The 21,811-nt window shown below is 43.0% G+C and overlaps 1 protein-coding gene across 17 annotated transcripts in view; it reads right to left on the bottom strand.

Moving 5' to 3' along the window:
• Positions 1–21,811, bottom strand: part of ank2a (ankyrin 2a, neuronal) — a 110,709-nt gene that overhangs the window by 2,666 nt on the left and 86,232 nt on the right. For all 17 annotated transcript variants that reach the window (XM_070553790.1, XM_070553791.1, XM_070553796.1 and 14 more), the window contains 8 exons: positions 21,642–21,719; positions 21,303–21,434; positions 20,929–21,069; positions 20,645–20,855; positions 17,401–17,479; positions 5,212–5,295; positions 1,894–2,055; positions 1,389–1,559 (listed from right to left, as the gene is read on the bottom strand). In XM_070553790.1, the coding sequence (XP_070409891.1) occupies positions 1,389–1,559; positions 1,894–2,055; positions 5,212–5,295; positions 17,401–17,479; positions 20,645–20,855; positions 20,929–21,069; positions 21,303–21,434; positions 21,642–21,719 (1,058 nt within the window). The remainder of the gene's footprint in view (positions 1–1,388; positions 1,560–1,893; positions 2,056–5,211; positions 5,296–17,400; positions 17,480–20,644; positions 20,856–20,928; positions 21,070–21,302; positions 21,435–21,641; positions 21,720–21,811) is intronic.

The raw sequence follows: 21,811 nt of genomic DNA, 5'->3' as shown, positions 1-21,811 counted from the left end.
AAAGAAGATGTACAACACGAGATAAAAAGGAAACACTGGGCTCAAACAGAGCGAATATAACATGAGCTGGTGCATCCTTAAACCCAAAAAATTAGATTTTGGGTCCGTTCTTGTCGTATGTCCTCCAGCGAGTGGACCTCGTGCCCTGGCTTTCTTTGTTCCCAGGGGAGGGCAGACTGGACATGTTTTAGCTTTGTCTCTAATACACTCCAAAAAGGACCATGATTCAGTAGCTTCAGTAAACTAGATTTATATAGAAAAACAGATAATGGCACATAAAGCACATGCCTGGCCCCTGGTGGACGTCCAAAAGGCCACAAGCTCCTACATACATCATCCATACCATCGACCCTCCCACTAGGTGGACAGGGCATCCCTTTCAGTGGATCACTCTACTATGTGTAAAGCCGGGCGTACACTGTGTGACTTTTTCACTTTTTTGAGCCGATTTTCCACTCGTGCGAGAATCCACAAGATCGGGGCGAGTTTTGCGCCGAGCGTCGTGTAGTGTACAGGGGGTTACGAGAGGCGATTAACACCACGTGACCAGCTACCCATCAGCAATCGTGAGCTCGTACGGACTTCTTCGCGTGTTTGATATTTTGCTCGTCCCTCGTGAGGGTATCGCACGGTTGAAGCGGCGCTGCAAGCAGCTGCGACCCAAAAAGTACCAGAACCACTCACGGCGCATGCGCAATCCTGAATCAACACCGTTCGCTCGCTATTTCCCTAATAACACACGTTGTTCGTTTTTATTTCTACACGTTTTTTTTTTACTCACAAAGATTGTCAAGAAAGCGTGTTTGTCGTGTTCATGTCAAATTAAACTGATCACAAAACACAGATTTACTTTCTTTATTTCGTTTTCCTCATCCAACCCCCATAAATCCCTGTGTGTCCTCCTGCAGCACTCCCGAAGGACAACAGGCAAGAGGAGACAAAAAAGTCTGACGTGTTGAGTAAAAACTGCTATTTTTAGCATATTTTTAGGGCCGACGTGGTGCTACCAGACGTACAGCGTGAGCAGTCAGGTTGCATGCGAGAACTGGGTCATGCAGTGTGAGCGCCTGGCTCGTGAGACCTGCCCTGCGAGGAAGTCGTACAGTTTGAGCTGAAGCTGAGTGCTACGAGGGAAAAAGTCGCACAGTGTACGCCCGGCTTAACACTGTCTGTTTGCCACATCTCATCCTATAAGAAAAGATGTGAATCTCATTGTGCGTGATCTGATTGTAAGTAAAGTATTCACGACCTCATTACAAAATGCCCTATAAATCAGTGTAAATCCTGTATTTTTAGTTTTAAAAGGCCCTGACACACACACCGTGTCCCGGGTTTTTGGTTGGACTCATCTTGTTGAATGAATGCTGATAAAGAAGTTACTAACAAACCTGATTGAAGTCATCTTGGGCTGATGGGAGGTCAGTTGATAAAGATGCATCACCATGAGTAGTCATCGTTCGCTCACCCTCCACTAATGCTTTGTCGGTCCGACTGAGCTCACAGGAAGTAGCTGCTTGTTGACTGGATGAAGGGAAACCTTCATGTGTAGCAAATGTCACCTAGATCAACACAAAACCACATCTGTTAATCTATTCCATGGATTGTGGCAAACCTTATGGCAGGAGTGTCCAATCCTGGTCCTCGAGGGCCGGTATCCAGCACGTTTTCGTTTTAACCTGCTTCAACGCACCTGATTTCAATCAGCAGGTGATTAACAGGCTTCTGCAGAGCCTGATGAGCTGCTGCACAGGCGATTCAACCAGCTAACCAAGCGTTTTGAAGCAGAAAAACCACAAAACCTGCTGGTTACCGGCCCTCCAGGACCAGGATTGGACACCCCTGCCTTATGGTTTCTGATCTCTTCAGTAAAGGATGTTAATGACTATTCCGTACCTCGGTGTGGTCTCCATCACTTTTTATGACAGTCCTCTTCACCACTTTGGAGTACCTGTCTCCGTCTGCTGGAGCGAAGAACTCCTGCACATCTCCAGCTGACATCTCTTCACGCTCCACACCATCGGATGAAACACACTTGCGGATGACTTTTCGTGTAACCTGAACAACGTAAAGTGTGCATTCATAATATAAATGGCTACATGTCACACATATTAGGAAATAATTCATTTCAGCAGCAAAACAGCAAGATTATGGATTTTTTTAAACACAATTTATTTAGCTGATGACCTGATTCAGATCAAGGAATAGACAACAGCAGTAATCAGCTAATAGAACAGGTGGGACTGGATGAGAAAAGAACCAATCAGAGTCCAGTTTACTGAGAGAAGAAGAAGAAGAAGAAAATATCATTTCTATAGCGCCTCTCAAGATAAAAATCACGAGGCGCTTCACAAAAACAAAAAATATAAAAAATTGTAAAAATATAAAAAAGCACTTAGAAAATGTTTAAAAATATATTTAAAATGAGCAAAAATAGACAATTGCAATTTAAAAGAAAAAATGTTAAGAAAGAGAGAGAGAGTGAACAGGAAAGAGGGAAATCAGTGGATCCTGAGGAAGGTGGAATAGGTGGGGAGAGCAGAATAAAGAGAGAGTGGTGAAGAAGGTCATACAAAAGCCAGCTTGAACAAGTGAGTCTTCAGCTGCTTTTTAAAGGAGACCACTGAGTCCACTGATCTCAGGCTCAGGGGGAGAGAGTTCCAGAGTCTGGGGGCCACAGCAGCAAATGATCTGTCACCTTTGGTCTTTAGCCTGGTGCTGCACAACCAGTAGGCTTTGATCACTGGACCTCAGGGACCTGCTGGGGGTGTAGGGACTAAGAAGATCACCAATGTAAGATGGTGCTTGTCCATGTAAGGCCCTACATCTGTGTCATCTGTCTCACTTTTGATTTGCCAGTGATAGACCGCGAGGGTAACTTTAACCGTGCGGAGACGAAAATTTGATATTAAGTTCAAAGAGAACGTGCTGATTATGCTGCAGAACACTCTGGGGAGCAGTAGCAGGGGTTATATGAACTAGTCACTAGTCGACTTCACCGCTCTATAGTGACTTTTTATGCCTGTCATCGACGAGTCGCTGTCACGTGATAATGACCGGCAAGATGCAGTCCACGGAAAAGACAGCAGCCTGCTGTCAGCAGGTGACAAGCTCCTGCGCGTCGGGAGGCAACGCGCTGTGCCAGAGCGTCGGTACTGACACCCGCCGTAAAACGGACATTTAACCTAATTGTGACCTTTACCCTCTTGCAATTTAACCTTCCCCTCACCCCCATCCTAACCTTAACCAGCTTGCGCATGCAAAGCTCTAATTGTTGACGCGCTCCAGACATCTGCGTCCTGAGCACGGCCACAGTAACATTATCAGATCAGGTGTCGCCACCTCAAAAACTAATTTAACACACAATCGTTCATGTCGGCTCATTTCCTTTTATGTTTTCTGTCTTTTATTCTTTTATTTGTGCCTGATGCGTTTCGCTGCTGTGGATCGGGGCGCATCACCTGTTTTGTCCTCGGTGACGCACCTAACTGATGCGGCCACCAAGCACTCCGCTGTTTTTGCGGTCGGTAGATCTTTTAGAACTGCAGTTCAAAGGTAACTCATAAGGTGAATATATATGAACCCAGGTTGCAGTTTCTCTTTAGGATTGAGAGGAGATGCAGGAAGATAATAAACAGGCAGGACAGAAAAATAGTCAAATAAAAACAAATTAGTTTTTGTACCTGGTGGTTGCAACAAACAGACACCATTGAAGGTAATCAGAAGTGAGGAACAGAAAATGAAATAATTATTTTAATGTTTAGAGCAGCAGGAACTCCGAGAGGCTGCAGGCGCAACAGTGAGTTTGCGGCCGCTGCGCAGGGGGAGGGGGGAGAGGGCTGAAGCAGAAACTACCGTTGTTAAAAGAAATGTGTTTAACTTTGAAAATGTGGGCGCAATTTTAATTGTCAAAAACTCCAGCGAACCATTAGTTCATTTTGCTCAAATAGAAATAGAGGCCTGCCTCTAATTCTGGTCCTCCTTCCAATAAAGGCCTGGAGCTTGATGAGCTTGAGTCAAATACAGGCCCGGGCCTGTATTAGAGGATTTACGGTAAGACTAAAACTAAAACAAATTGGATGACTAATGCTTGACTAAAATAAGAAAATTTTAGTTAAAAGACTAAAACTAAATAAAAATTATTGTCAAAATGATCACTGCAACAGCCAAATGTTCTGTCTTTATTATAAATCTGATCCTAAAGGGAGAATAGGCAGTTTAGGCTTCCTTTTAGCACCCCCTAGTGTCCATTTTGTAGAACCAAGCGCCAAACCGAACCATGTGTTTGTCTTTTAACACCTAAATCCAACAGCTGAAATGTCTCTTCAGCCTTCCTTAAAGCAGTGATTCATCACTAAAATAAAAAAAAAAAATCAACTGTATTGATGATCTAAAACATGCAGGAACAACACTGGAAGCAGACTGCAGTGTCACGCATGTCAGTTCCATTTTTCAACAGACCGGACCGGCACTCTGAAGTTGCACGTGGGATATTTTGGCCACAGAGGGCGGTGGGGGGTCCAAGTAACATTTCATTAACCCTGTAAAGGGTCATTTTAGCACACACTGGCTCAAGAAAATGATTTAAAAATGATGCAAAAAGCTGCATTTTGCTATTTTTTAATGGATGTCATATTTTATTGAGTTTGATCTTGATTATAAATCATATTACGTGATTTATTTAATTACCATTCATCAGTAGTTCGCTTTGGACAAAAGCATCTGCTAAATACATAAACGTAAACATAAACATCTGACGATGATTTCAAACTAATCTGGGCTCTAATTGTGCTGCATTTGTTAGTACAGTGATCCCTTGTTTATCGCGGTAGATGCGTTCCAGACCTGGCCGCGATAGGTGAAAATCCGCGAAGTAGGGACATCATATTTACAGTATTTATTTAACAGGTACGTATTCAGTATTCAGACTTTTAAAACCCTCCCTTTACATGGTACTGTTAACAAACCACCCTTTAATGTACATTTTATGATGAAATTGATGAAAAAAATCAGGAATTTCTTGATATTTCGATATTCCGTGAATCGGTGAAAAATAACGCGAACTGGCGAATTTCCCTTGAATAAGGCTCCAAAGAAAAAATCCGCGAAGTCGTGAATCCGCGATAAACGAACCGCGAAGTAGCGAGGGATCACTGTATACAAACAATGAGGGAAACAAAATGTTTTAACAGCATCTACAGAGTCTGGCGTTACCCTTTTGATGACTATGTGTCCGTTTTCGTCCTTGTACCTCTCCTCACTCACTAACTGACTGGGGAGGTCAGGCATTTCATCAGCCTGTAAAGGAAAACAAAAGAACCAGACATTATAGTTTGTTCATCTTTCATCAATGATCACATTTAGATGAACACACGTTAGAGAGAAAGTACCACACAGAATGAGAAATGAGGAGTTTGGGAAACAGCTCAAAGACACTCCAGGGGTCAGTTCTGTCAAATAAATCAGCAAAAGCGTGCTCACAGCAGCATAAAACACCCGAGGAGCTTCAGCCATCTTTGCAAATGAAATGGCAGGTTACTCGTTTAACCGCACAGTTACTCGTTCTAACAGGACTAAACTCAGTTAGCTGAGAGACAGAGAGGAGTTTGTTTTCGTGCTACATCCGAACACCATGCTAAGACCAATACCTGAATGACAACTCTCCTTCGTATTATTCTGGTGGTCAAAAACTCATCATCTGAACTTTCTGACATGGACCCGAGCTCTGCGGTGATCTCCTGACCAGGCGACACAAATGTGTTCAGACAGGATGAATTTGCAGCAAAGCAAGCTGAGGACAGAGCAGAATGGTGCACTTTCCAATGTGAAATTTCACATTACATCGGAAGGTCCAGCATGAAACTCAGTGGATGGAAACGGCTGTTGGAAAACACATCATGCTTTTATTTACTGAAATAATTATCACACTTATTGCTAAGTAAAAAGAGGGGAAAGCGTGTGGCCAATGTCGTTGCTGAGCGACACGGCTCATTCCAAGCAGCAAAGTGACATGCTGAGTTAGAAATAAAATCCTGGGTGTTAACTTTTAAATCCAATCCGTTTGGCCAAAAGGTTAGCAGACATTCAGGAACAGTCAGTGGTAATGCTCAGCCCTGGAGGAAAACCTTGCAGAATTTTACCCGGCCTCATCTTACCCTCCTCAGAGATTTGACAGTATCATTTGTTTCAGGAAGTTGTGACGTTTTGCTCATAGAGTATTCTTCTTCTGATGCTTCCCTCTTTTCGTGCACAAGGTGATGATAATCAAGAGCTAAAGGGGCATCTTCGTAGTCTTCGCTCCCAGAAGACAGCAGCATTTTCTGACTCGCCTTTTTCTGCCTTCCACTGTGGCTCAGCTCATCTGGGATCTGACCTTCCTTTAATCTTGCTGTAATATCAGCTCCATCAAGTTCAGGCTCTGAAAAATCAGATACTCCTTGTTTGCAGTCGAAGTACGACTCCAGGTCAGAATGTTCAAAGTCTGCAGGCCTCTTAGGGGTGTGGACGTGGTTAACGGAGTCAGAGGAAGTCTCTGCTCTACCAAGTGGAATGCTGTACTCCTCATCGGAAGTCATCTCAGGTGTCTGTTGGAATAAAGACGACTGAGAGGCAAACCCCTTAAAACCAACAGGACTCAGGTTTTCTTCAGCATGCCGCTCACAAGTTCCTGGCCTAACTTCATCTGAAGGTACCTCTGGGCTCTGAGAGGATCTGTATGGGATCAGCTCCTCAAAGCTGAGATGTCTTGCAGATGTGACTGTACCAGGAGTAAAATCAGACTGGGGTGACACTGATTCAGGACAGGTTTCCCATAAATCCTGATCTTTGTAGATCCGTGCAGATGTTTTTGCTGTCGCACTCTTTGAGTCAACATGTTGGGTAGGTAAGCCTGGCTTTCCCTGACTTATAGGAATACTGCTTTTAAAATCTCCCCCAAAAGTAGACATCAAAGTCTCGCCAGGCGTGGAATCTTCAGCGGCATTCACAGCCTGCTTGAACGAGCTCAGAGATGGTTCAATTTGGGAAGAGTTGGAAGCAGAAAGCATTTCCGTAGGTAGAGTTATCGCTTCATGGTTAGCGTTTTGAATTTCAAAAGCACCTGCTGCAGCCACCTCTGTTCTGCTTTGACTTTTTTCTGTTGGAGACTGATCCTCAGGTGAAAGCTCTTCAAACATATAAGCTTCCTCCTCTTCAGAGCTTTCGTCAAAAGGCTCGGAGAAAGGGGAGTCAAGTGTCTCTGGTCTAAACTTGAGTTTCATCTCCTTTAAATCAGACAGAAGCTGATCCAGCTGAGGAGAACCAGATCCCGGTGAAGTTGGAGGGGAGTCAGAAGATTTTCTGGTGACTACATTTGAACTGTCTTGGATTTCTTGCTTCACTACTCCAGAGTCTTTGGTTTGTCCTCGCAATTGGAGCCGTTCTTCTTCTGTTAGTGATGAGCTGCTTTGACCAGTCATTTTGACGTCAGGTTGTGTATTAATGAAGTCCAAGGTAGCTGGAGGAGGTAACTCTAGTTTAGCTGCCATTAAATGTGTCTCAGGTGGTAAACCGTGACTTAGTCCTAAGGCCACATTTTCCCCTTTTGGTGATTGAGAAAGATTTATCTTGGAAGATGCAGATGAAACCTGAAAGAAATGATACAATGGGATGGAAAAAATAAAACATTTTACAAATAAAAATGGTGACCGGTGAAAATAAGTAGGTTTAAGTGAAACATGCTTTTTTTCTTGAAACTGGTCAATGTTTCAAGTCGGTCCAGAACCTTTAGCCCATGCATACATGTGAGTATTAGGATAATATTAACATTTACAGGCAGATTACAAAGGCATGAACGTAAAATTAAACATTGACCTCAATGAATAATCGGTCTTTGTCAGATGACACATCGGGTGCTGTAGAGCGTTGCATGATGGGGTAGCTGGGTGTATGAACAACAGAAGCATCGGTCTGTGTGTGTGTGTGTGTGTGTGTGTGTGTTTGTGTGTGTTGTGAGTTTCTAAGCCTGCAGAAACTGGTACACTCGTGTTGTGTGAAGGGCTGCTATGCCAGGTCACACAATTACGAGAAGCAAAAACTTGATAACAACATAAGATTTTTCCGGTTTCCTGATTGGAAAATAGGTGTTGGACGTGGGCCGGAAGGAATATTACCAAACCGCATCTCCCCACATGTGTGTTTGCATGCAGCATTTTCATAAAGGCAATTTTCTTGTAAGCGATCTGACTGAATGTCTGTTTTTGGGCTATTGGGCTATTTCTCCCAAACCTGGGCCAAACATGGAGGGCAGCTGACTGCAGAGGGGGTAGTCATTTACGTAGAAAAGCCTTTCTTCTGCTTCAAATTTATTATGTTTTTTATTTTTAGAATTTCTTTCTTTTTAGTCTTTAAAATACTATAATTCGTCCACGACCTTATGTTTTTGTCTGAAAGATGACATCATTTGAAAATGATCAGATCTGATGTTACTGAATACTCAAATAGTGTTTTCACTAAATATTTTTTACTGCTAGTGGAGTAGTGTTTTTGGACGGCTACTGTTTTATGTTGAAGTAGTGCTACGCTTACTCAAGTAATTTATTTTCTGCAGTAATGAAACATCAGAGCTCCATTTGTTCTCTTTGAGGTCGTAGGGATCTACGCTGTCGATTGTAGACAATCTATAAAAAATCGATTCCTAGCCTCCTTGACAAGTTTATCCCTATATGAGATGCTTATGTCCTTGTTCTATTTATCCATCTATCCATTTGACTCTTGTGTGCTGCTAGAACTTCAGCTGTGGCTTCCCCTAGCAACGCCAGTCATACACTCAAGATGGCGGCATGGAGGTGTGGTTGACAGGCAGGTCACCCGTCTGACAAAGGCCGATAAATGATAATGAAGCTGAATTTGAAGGTGAAATTGTTTTCATTAGAGTTAAGAGATGAGGCCTGCTTCTTGGAGCCCCCGGTCCTGAGACTGAGTCGTGGTCCTTTTTAACCCTGACCCTCAATGCCAACATGCAATAAAGCCGTTGTTAGATGCCAGGGAAGCACCTAGATTACTCACAGCTTTTACAGTACCAAGCAAAAGTTTCAAACTTATCCTGATTTCATCACATTTTCCTCCCAAAGAGCCACATTTCTGCAACAGGTTTGTGTTCTTGCTCAATAGATTTTTAGGGTCTCTGAGGGGGTTTGAAAAGTTTTCCTCATTACTCGAGATACCCCCCCCCCACAAACAAAACAAAAACAGCCAAAGAACCCGCCCCCCATAACCCAAAACAAAAGGCCTTCAGAAAGGATGCAGAGCAATTACAAACATTTTTAATAATTAAATAAGGCTCATTTGTAAGAAAATTATAAAGAAATGAGGGACTCCAGACTTTTGCAAAGCACTGTATGACAGCCTTGTCACACCCTACGAAGCTTCTGAAACCAGCACAGCACCCACAACAAGCAAGAGCTTGTGCTGTCTTACCGACACCAAGGATTCTTTTGGATGTCCGTGGACATCTCATCATCTTTGAACATCTCGAAAACAAATCTTGAGCAGGTAATCATGAGTTCACGCACTTTGGTTCATGTACCGGGGGTCTTTAACTCATCGAACCTTCCCTTGCTTGGTCTTTAGCTTTGACAGCATGAGAAAACCGCTTTTTGTTTCTTCAGATGGCAAAAAATTTAACCCGCTGCAAAACTGATTGATGAAGGACGGCTTGATAAGATTTACTTTTACACATTTTAGTGTTTAAGGAAGAGGCCAAACAGAAAAAAGGTCATTAGTGTTGGACAAAGAATAAACAACCCCAGTTTGAGTTTAGTGGTTTTCAGTCACTGATTTCTTCTCTTCTTGAAAAGTTCCAGGGCAAAGGGAGCATTCAGATATATTATATATAGTATTATTTCCCCGAGACAAACCAACATCCATTACAAGGTAAGACGTTTAAGGTTTTGTTTTAAAAATAGAAATTCTAAATATGTAGCTAAAAATTAAAGACAGACTATTTATTCTCAGTTACATTTCTATTTCCTGTCACATTTTGGTTTCAGAAATTCTTTGTTTCTAGTGTTTGAAAATGCCCCTTACTGTAACGGCACAATAAGCAAAATGAGCATAGAACCACCCCTCACCTATCAGTGTTTAGGGAGGCTCTGGATGTGGAGGAGCAGCAGCTCTACTCCAAACCCCTCCTGAATCTACAAGATATCCAGCAGCCTATCAGGGGATGGGTGGGCGTGGCCAGCAATTGTTTATTTATATTCTAGTGACAGAGCCCTGAAATGGCTCATATGTAAAAGGTAATGAAATTTTCAACAATAAAGCAGGTGCGATCGAGTGATTTTGTGCCAAGAACTTTGTGAACGTATAAACCCTACATCTAATATAACTTGTTTAAAAATACTGATTTTTTCTTGAACCTTGCAGTGTTTTATGAAGTTTATTTAGATCAAATCTTTATCTTTAGGTATTACACACCACTCTTTATTTGAAAATCCAAAATTACAAGCTTAGAGATTATGCTTCATGTCTAACTGGATGCTCACATAGACTCTCTTTATGCTCTAATAATTCATATGTTTTAAATACTAATGCTTTAAACTATGAATTGAAGGTCTAATTGCTTAACTATGCAAATCACAGAAGGTAAAAGCTGTTTAAACATAATTATTAAAGCACAGGTCACAAAATAAAAGAATAGATGAAACCGAAAACCTAAAGTATGTTTTTAATGTACTTTGTATGGATGTGATCACAGACATTTTCTTGTTGTTTCTACGGGTTTAGGAAGGTTAAAGTATTGCTGTGATTTTAAAAGTGTCCTCCAATAAATATGTCTAATGTAAAGCCAAGATAAAGATCCTTTAGGTCTGAACGCAGGACAAATCAGGTGTTCTCAATCCACCGTACATTTCCCCACTAACATGTTTTAAAGGGATTTCATTTGGATTTTAGACTTGTGGAAACCTTTTGGGAAAGCCACGGTTTGCTGATGTGAAAAAAAGAATAAAAATAAAAACTGACAAAACTATTTCAAGGTGAAAAATATGAAACCATTTAGAAAATGTGTTTCTGAAATGTGTTTAATCAAGTACTGACTTTAACTGGGTGTTTTGAGAAGGTCTTGAAAGATGAGGAGAACACTGCTTCTTGTATAGTGGATCATACAACCCAGCCCTTCTTTCCACAAGACGAGATAGCATCGCAAAATAGCCGCAAACTGTACTCCGTTGGAGTTAGCTGCCGTAGTGGACGGGTCTCCCTCCACGTTTTGGACGCGTCCCAGCAGCAAAGGGACACTATCATTACGTTTCGGGTATTTTTATGTGCTACACTTCCAAAACACAGAAAACTCTGCAGTTTAGATCAGGCCAGGAAGGAAGTAAAACAAGAAGCAGTGTAAAATATCTGAGAACATTCAGAATAAAAGTCTAATGCAGATATGCGTATGTCATTTCCTGTTAAACCCCTGTAGCAGAGGTAAACAGAACAGAAAATAAGCCACAGACCTTTTTGGACTCATGAAGCTTCTGTTCTCCTTGCTTGTAACTTCCGAAGTCACGTGTGGTATTGCAATTCTCCCGTGATTTTGTGACCTCACAGGACCAGCTGTGTGGAATGCTTTCGCTCCCGTTTCGTGTCAGAATTGCTCCTGGTAGGAAGGGAGCTTGCAGGTAAAGCGCCTTTATGCTGCTTTCTGCGTCCGGTGGAAAGAAGGGGTTAGAAATGAAAAGAGGATTGCAATTTGTCTGTGACGATGGAGAAAGAAATGTCCTTTCAGAGGTTGGGGAACTGAAGGACAGGTACGCCTGGAGAAACGGCTCTATGTTCACTTTCAGACTCTGAACCAGGAGAAGCATGTCTGAACTCTGGTGATCTATCATCTATTGAGGTAGGGCTGCTCTGTTCCTACTGTGAAGACAAAACTTCTATTATTTCTGATGAACCGGGACCCAACAAAGGGTCAGTTTGTCTTTCATGAGTAACACCTCGCACAATTTCTGCATACGTCAGTGTTCTTGCAGGCATTAGCAACGAGGAGGCAGTTTCACCTGGACGTCTGACCTCAAACCCTGAAGGAAGGGAGTCAGGTGAATCTGCTCTGGTCTCATCAAACATGTCTTTGAGACCAAAGTAAAAATCCTCCCTATTTGAGACTGTGGAAGATGATGTTGATCTATGTTCTGAATGCTGTAAGTAATAGTTACAGTGTCAATCACATGTAGACAAAGTTTGACTTTCAGCTGATGCCACAGAGTCTGGTGAGGATGCTCTAAAATCAGCTAGCCAGTCATTCAAGAGAGACAGGTCAATGTCAGAATCTGGAGAAAATGTCCTGCTGCTAAATAGATCCAAACGATTGTGGGGACTCTGGCCAGTCATCATTAAAAAGAGCTTCCAGACACAGCACACTGCCTTCCCAGTCCGATAACGTAGGTTCTGGTGTGACTGACCTGCTGCCTGACAATTCTACAACACAGTCAGAACACTGAAGAACAGGTGACTCTGGACAAAGGGCTCTCACGTCACTTTCAGACTCTGAACCAGGAGAAGCTGGTCTTAATTCTGATGCACAATCATCTAAACAAGTAGGGCTGCTCTGTGAAGAAGAAACCCCTCCTGGGCCCAACAATGGGCCAGCTTGTTTTTCATGAGAAATACCTCGCACAACTTCTGCACACGTCAGCGGTCCTGTAGAGGGCACGAATGATGATGCAGGTGAGTCCCCGTCTCAAGTGTCCCCGCAAGTGCCGACGTCCCCGTCTCAAGTGTCCCCGCAAGTGCCGACGTCCCCGTCTCAAGTGTCGACGTTCCCGTCTCAAGCATCCCTGCAAGTGTAGACGTTCCCGTCTCAAGTGTCCCCGCAAGTGCCGACGTCCCTGTCTCAAGTGCCGACGTCCCCGTCTCAAGTGTCGACGTCCCCGTCTCAAGTGTCCCCGCAAGTGCCGACGTCCCCGGCTCAAGTGCCGACGTCCCCGTCTCAAGTGTCGACGTTCCCGTCTCAAGTGTCCCCGCAAGTGCCGACGTTCCTGTCTCAAGTGTCCCCGCAAGTGCCGACATCCCCGTCTCAAGTGTCGACGTTCCCGTCTCAAGCATCCCTGCAAGTGTCGACGTTCCCGTCTCAAGTGTCCCCGCAAGTGCCGACGTCCCTGTCTCAAGTGCCGACGTCCCCGTCTCAAGTGTCGACGTTCCCGTCTCAAGTGTCCCCGCAAGTGCCGACGTTCCTGTCTCAAGTGTCCCCGCAAGTGCCGACATCCCCGTCTCAAGTGTCGACGTTCCCGTCTCAAGTGTCCCCGCAAGTGTCAACGTCCCCGTCTCAACTGTCCCAGCAAGTGCCTATGTCTACGCCTAAGTCCCTGTCTCAAGTGTCCCCGCAAGTGCCGACATCCCCGTCTCAAGTGTCGACGTTCCCGTCTCAAGTGTCCCCGCAAGTGTCAACGTCCCCGTCTCAACTGTCCCAGCAAGTGCCTATGTCTACGCCTAAGTCCCTGTCTCAAGTGTCCCCGCAAGTGCCTACGTCCCCGTCTCAAGTGTCGACGTCTTAAACCCTGCAGGAAGGGAATCAGCTGAATCCAGTTTTTTGTTACATTTTTCAGTCTGTTTGCCAACTTTAAAAAGTCTATCTCCTTCTTTGACGCCCAGGCCCGGAGTGGCTAATCGGGAGGGTCTGGAGAATTCCCGGTGGGCCGCGCGATGTTTGGGCCGCATGGGCCGGTGCTCTCGTTTTTGTTTTTTATCATTTTATTTTTATTTTTTGGTGCCGGTGTTCAGTCATGGCACTGAGGCCGCCGGGCTGATCTCATACGCTCCTCCCGGCTGTCTCTGGCTGTCTCTACCTGCAGGTTGCAGCTCGTTTTTTTTTCTTTTTCCCCTATATGCGTCTGTGCGCACCACGTGACCACGCAGTTGACGGAAAGATGGAAAGTAGAGAGAGCAAGGGTGGCGCGGAGAAGGCAAGAATTAAAAAGAGGAAAGCGCTGGAAACAGATGCAGCTAAATGTGCAAAAATGAGCACCTTTTTTTCTCAAACAAGCTTGCGGTCTTTAACTTCAAATGAAGATAAAACGGGTAAGGCAAGTCAAGATGTTAAACTTTACCGGCTGCAAATCACCATTCAAGTTAATTAAGCATAAATAATGAATAATATGGCATCATGACATAACGTTATGTAATATAATTAACAGTATGATGTGACTGATGCCACCAAACTGTCTTGTAGCCCCTCAGAGTCAAACACAAGATCCAGTAGGCCTAATAAGCACCAGGCAGAAACCCACCATTCCAAAGCGAACATGTACAGGTAGGATTACTTATTGAGTCAGTGAACTGAATATTATTAAAATTTATATGATGAAAACTATCCTGGCTCTATATGAAAGTGTTCTAAAATGCTAGATGATTCAGCATTGATCAGAAAGCGTGTAAAAAAGGAAAATGAATGCTGAATTGTGACCATTTTCACACAATGTAGTGTCAGAAGAAGAGCCAGGAGCCAGCATTGAGGGTATTGCTCCTGTTGGGATAGAAGGTGAGCCAACTCATGTGCAAACAAGCAAACATTAGTTTCATTATAATAATTTTAATGTCCAAATAATAGTAGGGACCTGTTGTATTTTTATTAGTAAATGCACAAAGCCCACAACAGATCGCTATTAGAATGAAAGTAAAATGAAATAAACCTGCATATTTTGCCATAGAAAATATTTTAATTGGTTACAAAAATGTGTTTTCCATATCAAATGTGCTAAAGCTTTACAGATGATTATTTTAATTGTGTGCAGGTGAGTCTAGCGAAACTGGAAAAAGTGTAAAAGGGAGTGCTGAGTCATTTCATTTTAAAGGTTTGAAAATCTCAGAACAGCTGTTTGAACAGAAGGTAGATTGTTATATTGTTAGAGAATGTGTTGTAAAGAACAATGTTGGAGATGTGCACTGATGTTCAAATAAACCTACATTGTAAAGCAACTCTTTCTTGCACTGAATTACAAGGCTTTACCGAGTAGTGTGCTTTTGTAGACTATACATATAAAGTTCCAACATGATTTTAATAATAATTCATTAAGTGGGCCGGTCTGGGGTCTGAAACTCCAGGGCTGAAAACGTGTCCCCGTTGACGCCTTCTCGTTTTCCAAAGGAAGCTCTTTTTTGAACCTCATTAGGAAAAAGGAAATCGTACTTTGGTCTTTTCACCAACTCAAACACCATCGCTTCAGGTGCTTCTTCTGAAACTTTAGAATCGTTTAAGGAATGCTGTGGTTGCTTTCGATCCGAGAAAGAGCCACATGTGGGTGTGTTCTCATTCAAACAAATAATGTTTTCGTTTTCTTTCAATTCTGTTCGTCTTTCATTAAATGCATTATGGCCGTGCTGATCTAATGATGCAAAATGTTCAAAAGGTTGTGGCCCAAGTTTAGAACACCAGTAAGTAACGTAAGATTCTGTTTTCTCCTGTCTTGCTTTGGGACATGAGGTTTCCTCCGAAGTGAAAATAAACGCTGTTTTAGTTGAAGAGTGCTTCTGATGTGTAACCTTGACATCTGAATGTTTAAAAGATTCATCATTCAAATCAGTTATTTGTACAAGACTTTCTGATGTATCTGAGCTTTTTTCCTTTGACCATTCCTCATATGGTAGTGAGAAGGGTTTTGTGGAATCTGCCACATTCACACATTCTTCAGTTTTGTAAATTGAAAGCTCATAATCTGATGGGAGACAGTTAGTCATTGTAATGAATTCATGATTTGACATAGAACAGTAATCAGAATAATCTAACTGTTTAGCTAAAGAACTGGCAGAAAACATGCGCTCATCAATAATTACACTGTGACCTTCAGACGTGTGTGCTGGTGTTGTTAGGTCTCCTCCTGAATACAATAAAAAATAATCACAATATTGGCTCCTAAGTTGGGAGCGGGTTCGTTCTGAGTAGACAAGTTCAAGGAATGAAAAGCTGCACTGAGAAGACTGAGAATCGGGTGAAAAGGGTCGGGAATCCCACTGTGATCCACGAGTAGATGGAATCAAATCTGGTGAGAAGGTTTTTCTATCGGGAGAGACAATGCCACTAAAAAACTCATCATCTGATGTCACAGGTGAGAGTGCTCTGCCCTTCCCCATGAAGCTTGCTACTTCAGACACAGCTGGATAATGTTTAGGTTGTTGAGAGTCAGGGGTTAAGGGTCCATACCTATCCCAAGGCAGACAGCAAGAGGGCTGTAAAACCTCAGATATGGGGAATTCTCTTGTATCACAAGGTTTCTGCTCACATGCATGTGGTATATAAGAGGAAGGCATTTTCTCACTGTATTTCGATTCGACTTTTGGTAAATTACATCTGTTGGGCACTGATGGAAATGCACAACTGTTTTCCAAAAGACGGAATGGTAAAATCTTTGTTTTACCTTCTGAAGTGCATGATGGCATTTCTCTGAAGTCACCAAGTGACATGACAGATTCAGGAGATGAAAGCTTATGCGTAGAGCTGTTTACTATCCCTTTATCACTGATGGGTAAAAATGGGCTGCAGTGTTCCTCAGACATCAAGGAATCAGGGGTCAAAGGGCAGTGATCTATGAAGGAAGAAGCTGGAGGCTCAACCAACTTTTTGCCATCTAGCGTCCCGAGATCAGTGTAAAACCCTGAAGATGTCGTATTTGGCTCTGGGAAACAGTGTGTCTTTGCCACAGGTATGACGTTATTATCAGTGTTTGGTTTAAGACACAAGCTAACATTCCTATCAGTTGAGTCACGGGCCAAGTGAGAAGGGCCACAGTCTGTAAAAGTCTGTGGAAAAGTAGTTATTTTATCTGGTTTTATCATGCTGCACTGAGCTAAATCAAAATTAGATTCCCCTGATTGGGAATCATCTTCATCGATAAAGGGAACGGTTTCTAGAAACCCCTCCGTTCGTACTAGAACTTCTGTTTTTTTCTCCATGCTTGACTTGAAAGGTGTCAAGCAAATGTCCACATGCGGAACATGATTCAACTTGTCATGACAACAAGAATCCTTATGGAATTGGGCTACAACCGCACCAGTGCTCCTCTGAGAGAGCCTGCTTTTCTCAAACACATCTGTGTCATCTTCAGTCATCGCAACAATTGGGCGATTCTCCTCTGGTGCCATAGCTGATAATGTAGGATCATGGTGTTTTGTAATATGGACTTTGGCTTTGCCAAGCTGAGGGGTACAGCTGAACTCATCACAAAGTTCCCTGAAGTCATTGTCTGCTTTGTCTGACTCAGACAAACTCAGCCTGTAGTCTCTGACAGAGAAGGATGCATGTAATTCTAGAGTTTCAGGTGACTGGCCTTTTTCATCTTCCCTGATGCAATCACCTTCAATGCAGCTGGAGGCTTGATGGAGTTTCACCTGCGTTGCTCGGATCCCCGCTGCTGATTCTTTTGAGCAGAGTCGTGTACTTACTTGTTCATCTGAGTTGTAATGACTTGCAGATTCTTGAGTATTAACTTCCTCTGGGGTCCACAGGTTAGTGTTCAGTTCACTGTAGAAACAAAGAACATAACAAAAAAAAAAAAGATTTTGGTTGCTGCAAGATGGTTGCCAGGATTGGAATGCTGCCTGATTTAGATTCAACTGTATTTTTCATGACATGTTAATGTTTTCCATGCCTTTTATGCTCCATCTAAATAAAAATGAATAAAAATAGGCTGATGAAAAACATAAAAAATGTAATATTCAGACAAGTTTTTATATTTAGATATTTATTCAGCTCCTCTAAATTTGAGACCACATGATGAGTTGAAAAAGCGTAGAAGAGGTCTTGCCTCAAGTGGAAGAGTTAAAGTATCTCGGAGACTGCTTCGCGAGTGAGGGAAAGATGGAGCGTGAGATCAATAGGCAGACTGGTGCTGCATCTGCAGTTGTACCCATCTGTCGTGGTGAAAAGAGAGCTGAGCCAGAAGTCGAAGCTCTCCATTGACTGGTCAATCTACTTTCCTACCCTCACCTATGGTCACATTCCGGAACTGCGCTGCTCTGGGTGGCTGCATGTTGGAGTAGCTCCGTTGATTATATGTAAGTTTTGCCTTTTCTTGGACATTTTTTATTCTAGTTTCTCAAGAAAAAGGTATTTTTTTGGACATTTAACTTTTCTGTTTCTGGTGCTGTGAAGCTTGGAGGATTTTTACTGCTATTTTCTCACTTTTTTAGCATTTGCTATTATGCGTAACCATGGCAACAGACTGGTTTACTATCGGGAGCAGGTGATCAACATTGGGAAGGCTGAAATAATGCCTCGGCTGAGGCCACAAGTCCCACATGACCTGAGGCGCAGGAGGCGTGGGTGCAGAGCGGGGCGGAGGCGGAGAGGGAGGAAGTTCAAACCATCTCTTCCATCGATCGTGGTGGGCGGTGTGGGATCGCTGGCCGGCAGGATGGATGGGCTTCGGGCCCTTTCGGGGACTCAGCCAGAGTATCGGCAGTGTAGTGTTATGTGTTTCAGTGAGACGTGGCTGCAGGACCATATCCCCGATTCCGGCATCTCTCTGCCAGGATTCCCGACTGTGCAAGTGGACGGGGATCTGGAGAGGAGCGGGAGGAGAAGGGGAGGTGGAGTGGCGGTGCTTGTCAACAACAGATGGTGCCATCCAGGTCATGTTTCAGTGCAATGTCGTCTCTGCAGCCCAGATGTTGAACTCTTGGCAGTAAGTTGTCGCCCATATTATTTGCCAAGAGAGTTCACCAGTGTTGTCTTGGCAACCGTTTATATTCCACCTTTAGCCATTGCTGAAAATGCATGTGATGCCATCAGTTCCGTTGTCGCTAAGCTACAAACCCAGCAGCCCAATGTATTTGTGGCTATATCTGGTGATTTTAATCATGCCTTGCTCTCTGCTACACTTGCAACATTTCAACAGTTTGCCAGCTGCACCACCAGAGAAAACAAGATATTGTATTTGTGTTATGCAAATGTAAAAAATGCATACATGTCCAAAACAAGACCTCCTCTGGGACAATCGGATCATAATCTTCTTTTTCTCTGTTCAGAATACAAACCACTTGTTCAGAGGCAACCTGTGACAAGAAGAACTGTGAGAAAATGGTCACAGGACGCTGAAGAAGCCCTGCAGAGTTGTTTTGAGACCACAGATTGGATGGCTCTCTGCCAAGCATATGGAGAGGACATCAATGCCATGACTGGATGTGTCACTGACTATATAAACTTCTGTGTGGACAACATCATACCCACCAGAACAGTGAGATGCTTCGCTAATAACAAACCCTGGATCACCAGTGAACTGAAGAATCTGCTAAATGAGAAAAAAGAGCCTTCAAGGAGGGAGACAGGGAATTACTGAGGAGTATACAGAAGCAACTGAAGATCAAGATCATAGACAGTAAGGAGGCATACAGGAAGAAGCTGGAGAACATACTACAGAGGAACAATATCAGAGATGTCTGGTCAAGGATGAAGAAGATCACAGGCTTCAAGCAGAGGAAGGATTGCACAGATGGCAGCCTGGACACGACCAATAAACTGAACAAGTTATTCAATAGGTTCAGTTCAGGAACAAACCATCGTCTATTGGGGTAGTAACATCAGAAGCAGGGACCTGACAAGGCTCAACAGCCTAATAAAAAAGGCTGGTTCTGTTCTGGGGACGACTGTGGAACCACTGGAGGAGATAATGCAAAGAAGGATTCTCCAGAGAATCAACAACCCTGAGCATTCTCTTCACAAGACTGTCCGACAACGGAAGAGTGTCTTCAGTCAGAGGCTTCTTCAGTTTCGCTGCAACACTGACTGCTACCGGAGATCCTTCCTGCCAACAGCCATTGTAATATATAACAACTCTTTGATTACTTGATTATTATTATTATTATTATTATTCTGAGCTAATACAGCAATCAATTTCCCTCTGGGATTAATAAAGTATTTCTGAATAGAATTGAAAAGAGTGACTGAAAGAACAAGATCGCAGATACGAGTGTGGCTGAAACGAGTTTTCTCCGCAGGGTGTCTGGGCTCTCCCTCTAGGGTGAGAACCTTGGTCATCAGGGAGGGACTCAGAGTAGACCCGCTGCTCCTCCACGTCGAGAGGAGCCAGTTGAGATGACCTGGGCATCTGGTCAGGATGCCTCTAGGATGCCTGCCTGGTGAGGTTTTCACGTCGAGCCGGGAGAAGGACCCGGGACATGATGAAGGGACTATGTTTCTTGGCTGAGGAGGGAACACCTTGGGATTCCCCCGGAGGAGCTGGCCCAAGTGGCTAGGGAAAGGGAAGTCTGGGCCTCTCTGCTTTAGGCTGCGGCCCCCACAGCCCGACCCCGGATGAGTGGATGAAAATGGATGGATATATTAATAAGTGTTATTTATATTTTTGTAGACCTAGAGTTATAAAAGAAATAGCTTGGTAACCCAACAACACATTTCAGGTCATTTAAGTTTGTTGTCACTAAATGTGCTTATATATATATATATATATATATATATATATATATATATATATATATATATATATATGTGTGTGTGTGTGTGTGTGTGTGTGTGTGTGTGTGTGTGTGAACCTATGTAGACAAATATCAAAATAGTTATGTGACTTAAGATTTTATTTAGAGAATTGGTTGTACTGTCGACTGAAAATACCTGTGACCATATTATTCACTGCTGATCTGTGGAGTAAAACTATTTAAACGGATGACTTACTGTGGGATCTCAAGCTCATCCAAAAGGTCTCCGTGTACACTCTCAGAGTGGATTTGTCCTGCAGGCTCTGCCCACGAAGGAATGTCCAGAAGGGAAGCAACTGAGAGGTCTTCTTCAGAAACGGCCGGAGGTGGTTTACGGTCTGACTCAACCCTCCTAACAATCCTGGGGCTGTCTGTGTCTTCTTGCACTGACGACAGAGCTACTGAGACTGAAAAACAGAAACAAGTTAAATCCAAATGGGCACAGAAATAGAGCTTGGTGTCAGACAGAACTGCTGCTACCTTCACTGTGGTCCAGCGTCTTTTCTATCTCTGCGTAGGTCCGAGATGTATGCTCTTGAATGGACTTGTTCATCTGGGTTTCAATTAGATGAACTATGTCCATCCGGTTAATCTTGGTCAGTCTCTTTATCAGGCAATCTTCTGTTAAAGATAAAATAAATCAAATTACATAATAAATTAAATTACAATAAATCAAAGTACATAATTATACAGGTTTCCACAGAATGTGGAAACAATGTTTTGGAGTTTTAGGCTCACTGAGAGAATGTAATATAAAAGTACCACTTATGTTTACATTTTCTCGATGCTGTCTAGGGCATCGCAGACATAAGGTGTCCGAGTATCTATGTATTGTCCCATGAGTGAGCAGATACCTGTGGCATGTTTGCCTTCACGTTCGACCCAACGTTGCAGCAAAGCGTGGCTTTGCTCCTGCAGAGAATTAGGATTCTCTGTTCTCACAACCTGAATGTCCTCCTCACTAAATTCTAGTTCTCGTGCGAGCTCTGGAGTGATAAATGACAAAACAAGTGTTACAGAAAAAGACTCAAAAACAACTGTATGCTACATTTGTTGAATTTTCCGTTAGAATACGTATAAAACCTTCGTAGATCAGTACTTTGATCAATAAAAAAAAGTATAGAAAATTATGCAAATTGTTAAAAATCTGTTTGAAATCCAGATAGTCTTTAAAAAAAAGTATTCATGCTTACCAGTCCAGCTGAATCCAAGAAGATCAGCAATTATTGCTAATGTCTCCTCTTTCCTGTCAGCATCATCCTGCCAGTCAGCTAAAACACAAACATCATAGCCCAAAAATACAATTGAACCGTTTCAAGATAAATATACTCAACATTTTTACATTCTACGTATATATATTATA

Source organism: Nothobranchius furzeri, chromosome 7 (assembly GCF_043380555.1).
Source record: "Nothobranchius furzeri strain GRZ-AD chromosome 7, NfurGRZ-RIMD1, whole genome shotgun sequence".
Classification (NCBI taxonomy): domain Eukaryota; kingdom Metazoa; phylum Chordata; class Actinopteri; order Cyprinodontiformes; family Nothobranchiidae; genus Nothobranchius; species Nothobranchius furzeri.
This window is presented reverse-complemented; position numbering and strand designations above follow the sequence as displayed.